Source organism: Rhagoletis pomonella, unplaced genomic scaffold (assembly GCF_013731165.1).
Source record: "Rhagoletis pomonella isolate Grant_MI unplaced genomic scaffold, Rhpom_1.0 Rhpom_scaffold_02497, whole genome shotgun sequence".
NCBI classification, from domain to species: Eukaryota; Metazoa; Arthropoda; class Insecta; order Diptera; family Tephritidae; genus Rhagoletis; species Rhagoletis pomonella.
Genome location: NW_023461051.1, coordinates 4,052 through 22,839, shown reverse-complemented (window position 1 = coordinate 22,839; position 18,788 = coordinate 4,052). Strand labels below are relative to the sequence as shown.

The 18,788-nt window shown below is 37.6% G+C and overlaps 1 protein-coding gene across 1 annotated transcript; it reads right to left on the bottom strand.

Moving 5' to 3' along the window:
• Positions 1–11,933: 11,933 nt before the first annotated feature.
• LOC118753464 lies at positions 11,934–12,579 on the bottom strand (the record flags this gene model as incomplete). Its single annotated transcript, XM_036488348.1, has 1 exon — positions 11,934–12,579. A coding segment is annotated over exon 1 (646 nt), but the record flags the coding sequence as incomplete, so codon positions are not given.
• Between the last annotated feature and the right edge of the window lie 6,209 nt (positions 12,580–18,788).

Sequence of the window (18,788 nt, the reverse complement as noted above, 5' to 3'; positions counted from 1 at the left end):
AACGATCTCAGTTAACTACAAAGGAATAACAACAACAATGATAACAACAAATGACTCGGCAAGAATAGATGTAAGCTAGTGAAATTTAATTAAATTTAATAAAAACCACAAAAATCACAAAACTTTCACTTAGCTTCGGTTATTATCACACTAAGATGCTCGTAGGCACTTTTTATAGCAACTTTTACTCAAAATTAGCACAATAAACTTTGCAAAATACAAAGACCAATCAAGGCACAAATAAGTACAACTTCACAGCTTGACGTTTGCGTATAATAAGCACGTACGAAAGAAAAGGAACACATGCGTTTATAACTAAACATGTACACGACACATTTACAAAAACGGCACTCAAGTACACAATACATTGACAGAAACAGTGTCTCGCTTTGATTTCGGAATGCTTACACATTGAGATGTTAGCTTACTACCAATATAGAAGTATTACATATATGGTATTTATACCCGGCGCATTAGAAACACAATGCATTCCAGAACTTTTTCGTACTGCCACAGTATTACAGTCAGCAACAGCAACATTAGATGGCGCAGTAAAAGCGCGCTTTGGCAATTTACCAGGCTGAGCAACAACACTATCACTAGCTTTTGCTTGCGAACGCGTCGTTCTTTTGTTTCCACTAGTAGCAGGGCTGGCGAAATAGAATTATCATTTGCTGGTTCAATTAATGCCATAAAAATGCTTTTTACCTGTTTCAAATCCGAAGTCGCGTTTAAGATTTTATCTTTCAGCCCACAATGGGCCGTACAATTAGTACATAAAGACATTATTGCGAGATAAATGAAAATAAACACAGCGCGATAGAAAACACGACCGAACTATTCTGCAGTTCACGTTCTGCGATTTGCTTAAAATTTGGTACGTAAGTAGCATTTTAGCATATATGATCCATGTTTTCCGAGAAGTGGACTAGGGACCGATCTATTCGAAGAAATCGTATTTATGAACCGATTTGCTTAAAATTCGGAACGTAGGTAGCTTTTTGCCTGGATAAGCATATAGATTCCTGTTTTCCTATTTTCATGCAATTTTGAATGTAAATAGCTTTGAGCAACGACCATAAAAAGGGGTCAATTAGGGATGTCAGTGGCAAAAATACATCAATTTTTTTGTTTGATTCGATTCATCGAAATGTACTTCGATGTATGCCCTTCGATGCACCGTTTTGCATAGGATTTTTCAGATAATGTTTCACAACAAAATATGTTATTAGCAAAATTGTAGAAAATTTGAAATAAATTACTGTACTTAGCTTATTATGTTTCTAACGGATATTCTTGCAGCCATTTAAATTTTTTGGCCAAAGTCACTTCTTTTTTTGAACTATTGAAAAATTGGAATGACGGTTCAATATACCGTAGATGTCAATTTTGAAAAAATGCATCGATACATCGACTATTTATTCATCGAGTGGAAAATTTTCGATGCATCGAAGCAAAACATCGATGTTTTTCCGACATCCCTAGGGCGAATTCGTCACTAGGCAAGATTTTTTTGTGCCAATCAGAAACAACGGATAATATATGTTAAAATATAATTATAATATATAATATATCTCAACTAATATATATTTTGAAATCCGTTTTTTAGTTTTCGCAAGGCTCGAGAGCGGCTGAACCGGTTTTTTGAAACTGCCACCTGCTGCACGTGTCCCAAGGATGGTTTTAGGCTGAAAAAAATCCATATGTAAAGGGGGCGTGGCACTTCCCATACAAACCGAATTTCCAATGCTACATATCTCTGAAAGTGTGCATGGTATAGTTCTGGTACCTGGTATGGAGATATACGAAATCAATCCCATACCCTTGGAGAAAAATTTTAGCTATTGTAAAAAGGGGTGTAACATCTACCATACAAACCGAATTTTTCATACTGCTGATCTCTGGAAATTTTTTGGTAGAGTTCTAGAGTTTTGTATGGAGATGTACGAAATAAATCGCATACTCTTGGAGAAAATTGGAACTATTGGAAAAGGGGGCGTGGCATCTTCCATACAAACCAAATAGTTCATATTGCATATCTCTGGAAGTGTTCATGGTATAGTTCTGGAACTTGGTATGGAGATATACGCAATCAACTCTTGAGGAAAAATTATAACTATTGGAAAAGTGGGCGTGACATCTTCCATACAAACCGAATTTTTCATACTGCCTATCTTTGGAAGTGTTCATGGTAGAGTTCTGGAACTTGGTATGGAGATATACGAAATCAATCGCATACTCACGAAGAAAGAGGGCAAATGTTGGAAAGGGAGACGTGGCACCTGCCATATAAATCGAATTTTTATACTGCATATCTCTGAAAGTATTCATGGTACAGTACTGGAACTTCGTATGGAGATATGTATGTAGTTGAAATCAAGCCCATACTCATGGAGAAAATTTGGGCTATTGGGGTGTGAGGCCTACAAACGTACCGACCTTTAGCTATCTTTGAAAGTATTTTTTAATTCTTCTGTAAGTGTGTTTGTGAGTGAAATCCTCCTAGATGGTTGTACGGATTTTAACGAAACTTTTTGTGTGTTTGAGTGGGTCTATGAATGGTTTAGTTTCACAATTTAATCCGACAGTTGGCACTGTAGTTGAGCTATTACTAAAAATCTTACTTATGCTACGATTTGGCTAATGTTTTAAATATGTATGCAATAATAGTAATAATAAATTGGCGCTTACACATACACTCGGAGGTTTGCCATTGCCTGCCGAGGGACGAACGCTGTTAAGAAAACAACTTTTGGCCCAATGAATGTGATTTTCCAATATTATTATGCGTTCAAACTTTTAAGGTATTTCGTCTGAAATAAGTATATGTATATTGCATTGCTGTAGAACAATGATTCGCACCCATTTTGAAATTGCCACCAACTATACTGTAAAGCTTCTGGGACATTCACTAAAGAACCGGATGATTGTTGCCGCCAGGGAGTGAAAAGGAAAAAATTTATTTCGCTTTGCGAATAATCGTGCTATGAAATGTCGCACAACTGGAGAATTTCAAGAACTTCTTCACGGATATAACACTTTCCTTAGGTTATTTAAAGCGGCCAATGACCACCAAACTATAATCTTAGCAGACGAATGTGCCAATGAAAATCGTATACGTGAATTGTTGGTGAAAATGCTGGACCTAAAAGATTCAATCATATATATAAAATTTTTGGGTGGGACGAAGTTCGCCGGGTCTGCTAGTAATAAGTATGTTTATTTGATGTATTAAGTTGATCAACAATACCACGCATTGCTAGACCATTTGCCTTTCACGCGTTTGTGTTTAGAGAGTGTGGGGAATAACAATCCACAAATGAATTTACAACGCAAAGAATATATTTTTACTTAAACACTTAGAATTAGACGCAATTAATTTTACTATTTCAGAGATTTATGTTGCACGTACGAAAGTCTAGAAGCTTCTAAAACCCTAAACTTGCAACCGGAAAAGGAAAAAACATATGAATCAATGCATAAAGAGGATAGTAAAAGTCCCATCAAAGGGTAAGTGTTGCCAGATGCTTCAACCGTGTTCCCACACTACTCCCCCCCTAAATGAGGGCTTCAAGTGAGGACCATGAAGTCGAATTTAATTTCAGGTAATTTCAGGAACCCGATTGATCAGTGCTGCTGCGGCAGGCTTGTTGAAGTGGAAGGTTGTTGGGGTAGATTTGACCTGTTGTACACACGTCACTGGGGTATCTCACCAAAGATTTCGTCGCTCGCTAAATGAGCTGGTTTGAGACGTTCGATACTAACGTTGACCTCCCTGCCATTAACTTCGATCGTGAAAACGCGTTCGTCTATTTTCTCGACTATTCTGTGAGGACCTGAGTACGGGTGGTCGAGCGGCCGTTTGGCAGCGTCGATTCTCAGGAAAACATGGGTGCATGTAGACAATTCCTTATAGCAGAATGTTTTTTGAAGGCAATGATGCTTGGTGGGAGCTGGTCTAATACTTCTCATATGCTTGCGAAAACCTTCGAAGAAGTAGTGTGGGTCCACCGGAGGGTCTCCGTCAGTGAAAAACTCACCCGGGACTCTGAGCGTTGTTCCGTAGAAATACTCTGCGGGCGATACTTTGAGATCTTCTTTGTAGCAAGTCCTTAATCCCAGTAAAACCGTTGGTAGTGCTAGAGTCCATTGAGGGACTTGATGACACATAATCGAAGACTTTAATGTGCGGTGCCATCTTTCAACCAACCCATTTGCTGCTGGATGGTATGCTGTGGTTCGGATTCGCTTACCACCAAATAACCACGAGAGCGCTGTAAAGAGTGCGCTTTCGAATTGTGTACCCTGGTCGGTTGTGATGAGTTTGGGACAACCGAACCGTGCAATCCAGTGCGAAAAAAAACATTAGCGGCGGTATTCGCTGTGATGTCCCTGATAGGGATTGCCTCGGGCCATTTAGTGAAGCGGTCGATAATAGTTAAACAGTATTTGAATCCCTGGGACTCTGGCAAGGGCCCGACTAGGTCCATATGGACATGGTCGAACCGTTCGTCTGGGCTAGGAAATGCAGCAGGTACTGTGTGGACATGTCGGCCTATTTTAGAGCGTTGACAAGGAACGCAGTCGCGAGCCCATTGGGTGATATCCTTATCCATGGATGGCCATACGTATCTCTGTACAATTATTTTGACAGTAGATCTGCCACTGGGATGTGCTAAATTATATAGCGCTTCATATACCTTACGACGTAGCTGGCATGGCACAAAAGGCCGGATGTTGTTCGTGGATACATCGCAATATACTACTTGACGAGAGTTGTTGTAGTTCTGGGTCTTCCGCTTGAAGGCGAGACAATTCGTCGTGGTCCACTACAGAGTTCGGCAGTGAATAGCTCAGCTTATGAATATACTCCCAAGCTCATGAATCACCCTATTGTTCACTCAAACTTGCTCTCACTAAAAAATATTACTCTCTCACAATTGCTTGGCTTGGTTGTGTACCAGTGAGCATGAATATCTTTCACAATCGCTGATCGCTTCCACTTGGCTTGACTTGCTTCTCTTTATGCAATTGTTTGAGAGATTCATAGCATACCGCTAGATGAGTTAAGTGGCTCATAGTTTATTCATGAATAAATACACAAATTCAGCGCCTCTGCGCGCAAATGTATGTACACATGTATGTATGGATTTATGCACATATTCTCATGCACAGAAGAATAGATGCGTGGTATCTTGACCAGTTTAATTTATGTATGCTCTGCAGTTTTAATTTGCGCGCAAGGACGTTCGGGACGGTTGCGGTGGCATATATGCGAATAAGAATACGTAAAGAATTAAACTAAATTTTGCCATGACTGATCAAAACGATATATTAAGAAAGATTGATGAAGGTGTTTATCAATTAACGCAGAGGAACGGTAAAAGTCCAGGGATGATGGAAGGATATTGGAAGGCTTTGTTTACTGCCGTAAATGCAAGGATTTGTTGAAGTTTAATGGCAAGCAAACAAGTAATCTGTTGCGTCACAAATTTTTCACCAGCACTTCTGAGCAGCAAATCGTCAAAAATGTAAGCAAAGATGACAAAGAATGCGCTGTCAATGCCTGTTCACAATGGATTATTGAAGATTGCCGCCCTTTTATTGCTGTTGAGGGGTCTGGGTTTGCAAAACTAGTGGCATTTTTTATTAGAATTGGAGCAAAGTACGGAGAAAATGTTGATATCCATGACCTACTTCCTAATGCAACCACTATCTCGCGAAGGATCTATAAAGTGGGTGCAGAAAAGAAACAAGAAGTCAAATCTAGTTTAAAAAAAGTCGTTGATGAGGGAAGTGCTTCTGTAACCACAGATCTCTGGACCGATAATTATGTAAAAAGAAATTTTTTGTGTGCGACGCTTCATTTTTTTCGACGGTTCCAATTTAAAAAGCAAAGTTTTAGGTGTCAAATCTATGGACTTCGAGAAATCAACTGGAATAAACATTCAAAGCAAATTAGTCAGTATATTTTCTCAATTTGATATTCAAAACCTTGTGTCAATAGTATTTGTTACCGACAGGGGAAGTAATATAAAAAGTGCATTACAAAACTACACAAGAATCAATTGCTCCAATCACCTTTTTTCTAATGTAGTAAACTCAGCATTTGAAGCTACCGATGATTTAAAACCTTTGATAGGTGCTTGCTAGGCCCTAGTTAAATATTTCAAAAAATCGAATCTGCAGCATGCGTTACAAACATCACTGAAAAGTCACTGTCCCACACGTTGGAACCATGATACAAAAAAGAAGGTAGTTCCATTTAATGACATTCGTTGTTGTTGTTAACCATTTGACTTTTAATAAAGTTATGACATTTCATCAAATTCATGCTACCTGATCACTAGAAGAAATATTTTTTTTTAAAGCAGAAGATTTTATCAGCACATTCAAAGATGTGGAATATGATGGACTTTAAAATTATGCCGCCTACATGATTTCGAAAATGGGGTTGATGACTAGGTTTCAGAACGCATGAAGAAAGTGATCAAAATTATACTTACTTATCGTCGTTTAAAGTACAAAACCGCGTATCGTCGTTCTGCAAAACCGCGTAACTGACATATACTAAGCAGATATGCGATTGCTTTATTAAAAAGAGAACCATTTTGGAAGATGCGTGTTTTTACACTCTAGAAAATAATTTCTACAATTTCACATAGGCGGTTTTGCATACAATAGAAACTTTAAGTTCAAAATTTGTGAAAGCTAATTTGTTGCAAAATCTGATGAGAAATTTAAAAGTAAATTTGAACCAAAATATTAAAAGTTTTTATTTGGGAAGAAGATTCTTTAAAATTAGATTTTTAGATCACAAGATTGCATTCAAAATTAAAAACGAAAAAATAACAGCATAATGCGCGCGTGGTTTTTATTATAAAATAAAATGAACAATTACGATGAAGGCTTCTTTAATAGTCTATATTTAATATATTTTTAATAAAAATAGTGCGAGCTACGTAAGTAAAAAAAGTACCAAGCACTGATAAAGGTTTTTGATTTGAAATATTATTACATTGGTATAAATATGGGAAGGAAAACACTCCGATTTATTGTTTTAATATTATCAAAGTGGCAAGGCCGATGATAATACTCACAATTTATGAAACTTCAAAAAATTGTATTATCCGTCAAAAGTGGTTTATTGAAACTACCTTCTTGTTTGTATCATGGTTGGAACTCCTACTTGGTAATGCTTAAATCCATTTCCGACAGTTGGTCGACTATAAGCGAAATTTTAGCAGCAAATAGTCAACAAAGTCGCTTGTTTGAGATTAATATAAATATCGTCAACTCTTTAGTAGAGATGTGCCAGTACTTTGACACAATTTCTAAAAAATTGCAGGGATGCAGTTTCGTATCAATATGTTTTGTACTTCCTTCCATTTTCAGATTAAAAACGATATGCGAAGCAGTTCATTCCGATGTTCCAGCGATAGTCAGCTTTAAACATAATATATCAACATATATCGAAAGCACATGGATTGCTAACCTAAGCATCTACCTCCAAGTGGCACTATTTTTATATCCTCCAGCAAAAAATATGGTAGACTTTGATTTTGATGCTGCGAACCATTTCTGCATCGAACAGATATCAAGAAATACACAACTTTACGCGTCCGAAGGAACTACATCCCCTCCAACTGTATCAGTCGTAAATTCGACACCTCTTACTTCACCATCATTTGTAATGTCATCTTCTATGCTCCCCCACACTAATTTTCAAAATTCTTTAACAACTCCAAGCGATCTGCATTTCTTTTTTCCAAATATTTCAAACGTGGGCGCGGCGGATAGTGTCGGAGAAGAGATAGACAGATATTATAACGAACGAATACAAATTAATAATGACTTTGAAGCAATTCAATGGTGGAATCAGCATAACGCTATCTTTTCACGGTTGTCAAAATTTGCACTTAAAATATTATCTATACCTGCAAGTAGTGCGGCGTCTGAACGTGTATTTTCCTTGGCCGGTAATTTGATAACTGACAAAAGAAATCGATTTGCTCCTAAAACCGTAGATAATATAATATTCCTGAATTCAATACTTAAAACTAACTAATAAAAAGTTCCTACTGTGCATTGGAACGACAAATTGATTTTCCTCTAGACATTTTTAAACTGAACTTATTTTTTGTTATTATTTTCATTTCCATGCTTCCCGGAAATTCACCATTAGAAGCCCTGATACCCTTGGATAAGGTTTACCCCAAATAGTTTTCACTCAGCCCATTTTTCTTTAAATTCCTACCCATTCATCATAATCAGATGATTTAAGCTAAAAGAAAATATAAATCTTCTACGAAAGGATAAAAAATAGTTCAATTAACTTTAATTTTTTGTAGGATAACTTTTTCATGATCCAAATATCGACAATAATATTAATTTAACTGAACTGTAAAAATAATTTATTTTAACGTTTAAATTTTTAATAGTTTTTGCAATCAAGCTTTTTATTTCTCTGGAGGATTATTCGTTTCATGGTTTATAAAATTGAACTGTTTTTTTAATAATAGTTTTTATGTTAGAACATTTTTATTTTTTTCCCCAAAATGAATGAAGTGTGTTATTTTTTATATCATTGAACTGACATGTGATTTTGTTTTAATTAATTATACTTGTTAGCCATTACTAAAGACTGAAATCTAGTTTTATAAAATATAATAAGATATTACATGACCATATTCCTGAAACAAAGTGTGAATTATTTAAAAAGTGACGTTTATATACAAGTTTTTTTTAATATTTTCCCAAAAATGTAACCACTTTTATTTCTAGAAATTCCCAATGTATTTTACGTTAAGTTTTTAATTACATTAATTTCATTCCAAAAAAATGAACTAACCTTGAGTTTTATTATTTCTTATTTATTATATATATTTATTAAATAAAATCTTTTAATAATGTTAACGCAACATACATACATATAGATTACTTTCCAGTTTTGGGGTTGGGGTGGGGAATACCATAAACGTAAGTAATATGCCATTATCCATTGTATTTCGAACTTAAATTGCATTCTTTTTATGTACATATTTTCAATACGTATGTATATAATGTACTAGACTTGTTTGGTTTCGTCTAAGAAGACTAAAATATTTACACTTATTAACTATGGAGAAAATCCCCATCTCCAAATTCTCTAATTTATTTTTAAACACATTTGCAACATGAATAAATTATGAAGCTTCAAAAACCCCAGTATCCATCAAAAAGTTGTTTACTGAAACTACCTTCTTTTTTAACATGGTTTCATACATTTTTCAATTTACAAGCCTTTTTTAAAGCTACTTTATTTTTTATGAATATGGCTATAAGCTTTAGGTAAAAATATTTGTTAATAGAATAGTAAATATATTACGATTACTTTTTATACCGATGCTCAATTTGTCACTCCCGCCACAATTTAAGTTGAAACATAGAAACTATAATTACAAAATAAGAAAGTAAAACCATCCTAAATACATTAATACATACACAATTAGCAGAAAAACTACGATACGAACAAGTAATACCTGATTTTATATTCGTGTTATCCACTTAGGTCAAAGAGTTTAAATTTGATAAGCATAATTCATTTGTATTAAAAATCAGTCAGATTTATACCTATGGCTTTATAATCAAGCAATTTTTAAACTCTTATTTGCTAAAAAAAAGTTCCTTGCACTTAATTTCCATAAAACATCCTTTTCTAGCGTTTGCTTCACAGCGCAACTGCTCAAATGGCTTAAGTGGCTTGCGTGCTCATGAGCTCTTGCGTTTATTCACAAGCCTTCAGATTCATAATTTAAGCGAAACGAAGCCAGTGAGCAATATGAATTGGAGAGCTCATAAGCTAAAAACTTGTGAATACTTGCTCAACACAAGCTAACTAGCTCACAAGCCGGCGCTCTCTTCTTCATAACGATAAGTGAGCGGCAATCACACTTGCTTGCTCTCCGTAATTATTTCGCTTGCTTCACACTTAGTTTCTCGCAAGCAGCTCAAAGTTGTGTTTTACTAATTCAGTGCAGGACTCTGGTCCACTACTGCCGGTAGGTGCATAGTGTCTACTCGCGAAAATGTGTCTGCTACGTTGTTATCGGATCCACTATGTATTGAAAGTTGGTCGTAAATTGGCTGATAAAGCTCAATTGCCTGATTTGTCGCGGAGATGACTTGTCAGATTGTTGACGGAATGCGTGGATAAGTGGCTTGGGGTCAGTTCTTACTACGAATTCGCGGCCCTCGACCCAGTAGCGAAAATTTTTAACTGCCTCGTAAATTGCGGTCGGCTCTCTGTCATAAGTGCTGTAATTCTTTTGTGCAGATGACAGCTTTTTCGAAAAGAATCCAAGCGGTTGCCAAATATTATTACAGCTTTGCTCTAGGACTGCACCTACGGCGGTGCTTGATGCGTCGTATGTTATGCGAATCTCAGCAGCAGGAAAAGGATGCGCTAAAAGAGTGGCGGTTGCGAGCTGCTCCTTGATATCAGTGAACGCCTGTTCAGCCTCTGCTGTCCAAGGTACTGGTCTCCGATCATTTCTCTTCGAGTCGGAAGCAGCGTTTTTAATATGGCGTCGATAAAAATTTACTGCTCCTATGAATCTTCTTAACTCCAAGATCGTTTTCGGTTTTGGGAAGTCGCGCAGCGCTTGAACTCTATCCGGCAATGGTGCTGAACCAGATGCTGCTCTACGGTATCCCAGGAAGTCGACTGAGGGTGAACCAAATACACATTTATCCGCGTTAATGCAAAGGCCAAATTTGCTAAGTCGTTGGAACACTAGGCGGAGGATGGATCTGCTACGTTGTTATCGGATCCACTGATGTATTGAAAGTTGGTCGTAAATTGGCTGATAAAGCTCAATTGCCTGATTTGTCGCGGAGATGACTTGTCAGATTGTTGACGGAACGCGTAGATAAGTGGCTTGTGGTCGGTTCTTACTACGAATTCGCGGCTCTCGACCCAGTAGCGAAAATTTTTGACAGCCTCGTAAATTGCGGTCAGCTCTCTGTCATAAGTGCTGTAATTCTTTTGTGCAGATGACAGCTTTTTCGAAAAGAATCCAAGCGGTTAACAAATATTATTACAGCTTTTCTCCAGGACTGCACCTACGGCGGTGCTTAATGCGTCGCATGTTATGCGAATCTCAGCAGCAGGAAAAGGATGCGCTAAAAGAGTGGCGGTTGCGAGCTGCTCTTTGATATCAGTGAACGCCTGTTCAGCCCCTGGTCATTTCTCTTCGAGTCCTTCAAGAATTCGTTATGTGACGCTTGTACGGAAGCAGCGTTTTTAATATGGCGGCGATAAAAATTTACTGCTCCTATGAATCTTCTTAACTCCAAGATCGTTTTCGGTTTTGGGACGTCGCGCAGCGTTTGAACTCTATCCGGCAATGGTGCTGAACCAGATGCTGTTCTACGGTATCCCAGGAAGTCGACTGAGGGTGAACCAAATACACATTTATCCGCGTTAATGCAAAGGCCAAATTTGCTAAGTCGTTGGAACACTAGGCGGAGGTGTTGTTCGTGCTGTTTTTTACCTGCTGATGCTATCAGTAGGTCGTCAATATAAACGTACCCGAAGTCGAGACCTGAGAGGGCTTCATTAATAAAACGTTGAAATGACTGAGCTGCGTTTCGGAGTCCGAACGGCATGCTGAGAAATTCGAATAACCCAAATGGGGTAATTACAGCCGTTTTAGGTACATCCTCCTCTGCCACCGTTATGCGGTGAAATGCGCGCCGTAGATCGATCTTGGAGAATATGTCCTTTCCAGCTAAGATTGTGGTGTAGTCGTGGAGGAGCAAAATTGGATATCGGTCTGGGATGGTTTGCTCATTGAGCCTGCCGTAATCACCCCAAGGTCTCCAGTCTCCATTCTTCTTCTTGGCCATGTGTAAGGGGCTGGCCCAAGGGCTGCTGGAAGGCCTTGCATGACCTAGTTCGACCATTAGTTTAAATTCCTCTTTAGTCACCTTTAGACGTTCGGGACATAACTGGCGTACGCGTTTTACACATGGTGGTCCAGTGGTGGGAATGATGTGCTTAACCGAGTGCTTCATAGCCTTGCGATTTGACGGGTTACCAAGCAGTTCAGGAAACTCCTTCAGGGCTTCTGTAAATTTACCTGCTTCGTTGAGGGCTGTGATGGATGTGATCGGAGCCGTTGCGTAGAAGCCCTTGCTGTATGCACCGGTGTTGGGGTCAATGATGCAACCCCGTCTGAGGTCGACCACTAGCCCCCACTTGTGGATCAAGTCTGCACCGATAATTGGATATGGCACGCTAGCCACACAGAATACCCGGCGAATCGGTTGACGGAGTCCGACGTTAAGGACGACTGCTTTCTCACCATAAGTTTCGATGCGGGTACCGTTTGAGGCTTGAAGCAGAAGTTGCGTTGGCGTTAAGTTAGTTTTACGTGTGGGTGGGGTCACAGAAATATCCGCGCCTGTGTCGACGAGGTATCTCGTGCCTGATGAGCGGTCGAATATGAATAGTCGGCGTGGAGTAACATTGCCACCAGTGTTCGCCGAAACTACTGGGGGCTGCTTGAGTTTCCCTGATTTCGAGGAAATGCACATGGTTGCGTGCACCTGTTGGCACGTGCTCCGAACCAGCGATGGTAGAAGCCAGTCGATTATCTGCTAAACTGAAGGGGTCACCAATTTGTGGGGAATAACAATCCACAAATGAATTTACAATGCAGAGAATATATTTTTATTTAAACACTTAGGATTAGTCGCAATTAGTTTTGCAATATCAGAAATTTATGTTGCTGGTACGAAAGTCTAGAAGCTTCTAAAAACCCAGCTTGGGAAATTTTATCAGTTTAAACTTGCAACCGAAAAAGGAAAAACATATGAATAAATGCATAAAGAGGATAGTAAAAGTCCCACCAAAGGGTAAGTGTTGCCAGATGCTTCAACTGTGTTCCCACAAGAGCATCAACAAACCACATACATATTTCTCTCTACTCTCTTATCTTTTTATACTCAGCTAGCAGAGCGCAGAAATAAAAAAAAAATCTTTGCCAGCTTCAGGCACGCGCAAGCGAAATTTATATACAAGCAGCGCTGCGCCAAAGCGATATTTATCTATACTAATTATATAAAGAGAAGTCCCTTTTTTTTGTAACAGGTAATCTCGCGAACGGCTGGTCAGATTTTCATGAAATTTTGTATACAAATAGCTTTCGGTAAGCACCATGTTTTAGGCGAAAAAATCTTACTTTTTTTCGGGTGGGTGGACCAGGAACCGGTCTATTCGAAAAAATCGTATTATAGTCCGATTTGCTTAAAATTTAGTACGTAAGTAGCTTTTTAGCATATATTAGCATATATGACCCATTTTTTCCGGGAAGTGGTCCAGGGACCGATCTATTCGAAAAAATCGAATTTACGGTCCGATTTGCTTAAAATTCGGTGCGCAGATAGCTTTTTAGCATTTATTGGCATATGTGATCAATTTTTTCCAAAAAGTGGACCAGGGACCGATCTATTCCAAAAAATCGCATTTATGGTCCGATTTGCTTAAAATTCGGTACGTAGGTAGCTTTTTAGCATATATGATCCATTTTGTCCGAGAAGTGGACCAGGGACCGATCTGTTCGAAGAAATCGTATTTATGGTCCGATTTGCTTAAAATTCGGTACATAGGTAGCTTTTTGCCTGGATAGGCTTATAGATTCCTGTTTTCCAATTTTCATGCAATTTCGAATATAAATAGCTTTAAGTAACGACCATATCAAGGGGCGAATTCGGCACTAGGCAAGATTTTTTTGCGCCAATCAGAAAGAACGGATACTGTTAAAATATAATTGTAATATATAATATATCTCAACTAATATTTATTTAGAAAGCCGTTTGTTAGTTTTCGCAAGGCTCGAGAGCGGCTGAAGCGATTTTTTTGAAACTGCCACCTGCCGCACGTGTCCCAAGGATGATTTTAGGCTGAAAAAAATCTATATGTAAAGGGGGCGTGGCACTTCCCATACAAACCGAATTACTCATGCTATATATCTCTGAAAGTGTGCATGATAGAGTTTTGGAAATTGGTATGGAGATATACGAAATCAATCGCATACCCTTGGAGAAAAATTTTAGCTATAGTAAAAAGGGGTGTGACATCTCCCATACAAACCGAATTTTTCATACTGCTTATCTCTGGAAATTTTTGGTAGAGTTCTAGAGTTTTGTATGGAGATGTACGAAATAAATCGCATACTCTTGGAGAAAAATTGGAACTATTGGAAAAAGGGGCGTGGCATCTTCCATACAAACCGAATTTTTCATACTGCCTATTTTGGAAGTGTTCATGGTAGTGTTCTGGAACTTGGTGTGGAGATATACGAAATCAATCGCATACTCATGAAGAAAGAGGGCAGCTGTTGGAAAGGGGGGCGTGGCTCCTCCCATATAAATCGAATTTTTATACTGCATATCTCTGAAAGTATTCATGGTACAGTACTGGAACTTCGTATGGAGATATCTATATAGTTGAAATCAAGCCCATACTCATGGAGAAATTTTGGGCTATTTGAAAAGGGGTGTGGGTCCTACAAACCTACCGACCTTCAGCTACCTTTGAATGAATTTTTTAATTCTTCTGTAGGTGTGTTTGTGAGTGAAATCCTCCTAAATGGTTGTACGGATTTTAACGAAACTTTTTGTGTATTTGAGTGGGTCTCTGGATGGTTTAGTTTCACAATTTAATCCGACAGTTTGCGCTGTAGTTGAGTTATTACTAAAAATCTTATTTATGATCCGATTTGGCTAATGTTTTAAATATGTATGCAATACTATGCCAAAAACATGCTGCCAAGTGGTGCTGAAGTCGAGCTATTACTACAAATAACCAAGTGAGAAAAGGGGCCGTGAAGGTCAGATTAAATCGACCTGTTGCACCATTGAGTATATCGACGTTCCTGCGTTGCAATTGGCCCAATCGATGTTATTTTCCAATATTATTATGCGATCAAACTTTTAAGGTACAGAACAATGATTCGCACCCATTTTGAAATTGGCACCTACTATACTGTAAAGCTTCTAGGACATTCACTATAGAACCGGGTCATTGTTGCCGCCAGGGAGTGAAGAGGAAAAAATTTATTTCGCTTTGCGAATAACCGTACTATGAAATGCCGCACAACTGAAGAATTTCAAGAACGGATATAACACTTTCCTTAGGTTATTTAAAGCGGCAAATGACCATCAAACCTTAATCTTAGCAGACAAATGTGCCAATGAAAATCGTAATCGTGAATTGTTGGTGAAAATGTTGGACCAAAAAGTTTCAATAAAATATATAACAATTTTGGGCGGGACGAAGTTCGCCGGGTCTGCTAGTGTATGTATATACAAGCAGCGCTGCGTTCAAAACAAACAAACACTGTACATATCAGTGCCGTACCTATCAGTGTCAGTGAAAAATAAAATATCGTTGCCCCAGTCTCAAATAGAGTTGTTCACGCCATACGACACATTGCCGTTTTTTACCGTCAGTGCTGCTTCAGTGTTCTGCTACTGCAAAGTGTTTATTTTCAAACAAAATCTGTGTAAGTATATGCATAAAATGTTCAAGACTGGATTTTTGAACATGAGATGTTTAAAATATACACACGAAATGTTTAAAATCGCAAAAACATTTTCAATGAAAAAATACATTCCCTACTAAAAAAAAATTAAGTACATTTTGTGTAATTTTGCTCTACGCGACAAATTTGTTATATAAAATTAAATAGGCAGTGTCTAAATTTGCACGCATTAGGGTAGGAAACTGGTAACCTCTTTTAATATGCGTTAATTTAAACAAAAAACATTTTATGTGTAAACAGTCTAATTGTGAACACTAAGAAAATTCTATAGACATTTTTGTGGTTAAGTTTAACTAATGATTTAACTATACTTTAAAATATTTAAATAATGGCCAAGGGCCAAATCCACAGTGTTGTACTGAAAATCTGTAGTCAACGATTCTGAGTTAACTACGCACTGTGAATTTGGCTTTAAGTGTTTAGAATTCAACAAATGAGTTTCAAATTTGTTCTACGCCACACATATGTTAAGTAAAAGTTAAAAAGCAGTATTTAAATTGATCAAAACGGTGTGCAATTATGCATACATTAAGAGATGAAACCGGTTACCTTTTTTAAAATGCTTATGGAAAGATTAAATCAGTTTATTGATCCCGAAACTTTAAAAATTCTATCCTTTCCTTAATGCAGCCAATATTAATAATGGAACATGATTTTTAGTACAGAAAGGGATGATCAATATATATTAGTTGAAGTACGATAAAGCTAAAAATTTGGCTCATAAGGATGCCTTAATTTAAACAGAAAGAAAATAGCTGAGCTGAATATTTGTATTACTGTTTTATATTTTGATTTGTTTACTCCGAACGACGTCGGGTGCTCTGCTAGTCTATATATATAAATATGAAATGTTTTTCGTATGACCGCGATGCCTGACCAAACGGCTGAACTGATTTAAATTCTGTAAAAAGTACTTTCTTGAACCTTCTGTGTGGAAGGTGTTTCGATAAAAAAAATTCAAAACTTTTTGTTGTTGTTGCCAAAAAATTAAGAAAGCTGGGATGTCACAATTTCACAATGAAATAGAGTTTTTTGTATATTGTATGTCACTAAATTACCAAACGGCTGGACCGATTTCGGTCATATTTGGAACATATGTCAGTACCTTGAAGGGAAATCTTTTGACCAAAAATTTAATCGCTAGATGGCGCTGGGGTCGGGATATTCATAAAAAAGGCATTTACTTGCCGATTCGGCTCATATTTAGAAAACAATTTAGCCAATTTAAAAGAAATATTTGGACTTGAAACTTACACGATAGAGAATCAAACAAAATTTTGAAAGAGTATTGCCATGACACTTGGGCCTATAATAGGGTAAAAAAATTGGGATTCGACAAGGGGGCGTGGCACAACCCATAGGCGTGAAATTTTTAATCAGCCATAACTTCGAAACTATAAGTCACATGAACTTGAAATTTGGTATGCAGTCATATATATGGTAGGTGCTTATAGTAGAGTATATATAAATGACTTTGTAAAAGTGGGCGTGGCACATCCCATAGGCGTGAAATTTGTTATCAATCATAACTTCGGAACCATAAGTCACATGAACTTGAAATTTGGTATACGGTCATATATATGGTAGGTGCTTATAGTATGGTATAAATAAATGAGTTTGTAGAAGTGGGCGTGACACATCCAATAGGCGTGGAATATTTTATCAGCTATAAATCCGAAACTATAAGTCATATGAACTTGAAATTTGTTATTCAGTCATACATATGGTAGGTGCTTATAGTAGGGTATGAGGTTGTAAAAGTGGGCGTGGCACATCCCATAGGAATATTTTATCAGCTATAACTCTGGAACTATAAGCCACATAAACTTGAAATTTGGTATGCAGACATAACTATGGTAGGTGCTTACAGTGAAGTATATATAAAGGCGTTTGTAAAAGGGGGCGTGGCACATCCCACAGGCGTGGAAATTTTTATCAGCTATAATTTCACAACCATCAGTCACATGAAATTGAAATTAGGTATGCAGACATATCTGCGGTAGGCGCTTACAGTAAGCTATATACATGAGTTTTTAAAAAGGGGCGTGGCACATCCCATAGGCGTGGACCTTTTTATCAACTATAACTTGGGAACCATAAGTCCCAAAAACTTGAAATTGCTGTGCAGGCATATCTACGGTAGGCGCTGTAAGTAAGGCATATATAACTGAGTGGAACATCTCATAGGCGTGAAAAATTCGAAATCAAATGTCACGTGAAATTGAAATTTGATACGCAGACGTATCTATAGTAGGTGCTTATAGTAGGCTATATATAAGTGAGTTTGTAAAAGGGGGAGCGGCACGTCCCATGGACCTAGAATGTTTTATCAGCTATGTATAACTCCGGAGCAGCCATTTTAATGGTAGGTACTTATATTAGGGTATATATAAATGAGTTTGGAAAAGAGTGCATGGCACATCCAATAGGCATGGAATCTTTTATCAGCTATAACTTTGGAACTATAACTCCCACGAACTTGAAATTTAGTATGCTGCTAGGTGCTTTTACAGTGACGGGCAAAACTGTAACATGGTGTAACACTTTTTACTTCAGCCATCGCTATCTTTCCAAGTTCTAACGACTTTCATACTTTTGTTGTATATTCTTGTTGGTACATCCCTACTCCCTCTCTAATAATGATTTGAAGTCAATGCAACAACAATAAAAAAACCAGCAGAAAAAAATTTAAATTAAGGCAGATGTTACAGTTTTACACTCACTCCCAGTTTTGCATTTGACAGTTATCTCTTACTTAGTTGGAAGTCATATGACTTTTTCTTCTATTCTAATTTATTGAAGAAGTGATCACCAGTAACTAACATAGTTAATCAGGAACCATAAATGTTAATAATAGATTTACTGCGGCAAGGCGGGACCGCACGGAAAGTGGCAAACAATTTTGGAATTTGCTACTTGAAAATGTTAATACTGAGAAAAAATATAGCCTAAAGTGTTCCCAAGGACAAAGGAAGTCTGTCAAAAAATATTACGATACGATATTTTGTGAACTTAGCAGCAAGTAGCGATGCAGCCACTATTACAGAAGCGCTTAAGGTATTAAACTTTAATGCAAATCAATAGACAGCGAGGCGAAGAATTGCCAAATTGAGCGCAAAGGCATCATAAAGAAGAAAAAAACAAATTTGATCATAATACGTGTGCGAGTGTGGCAGCGTTTCGCTGCATCGCACGAAA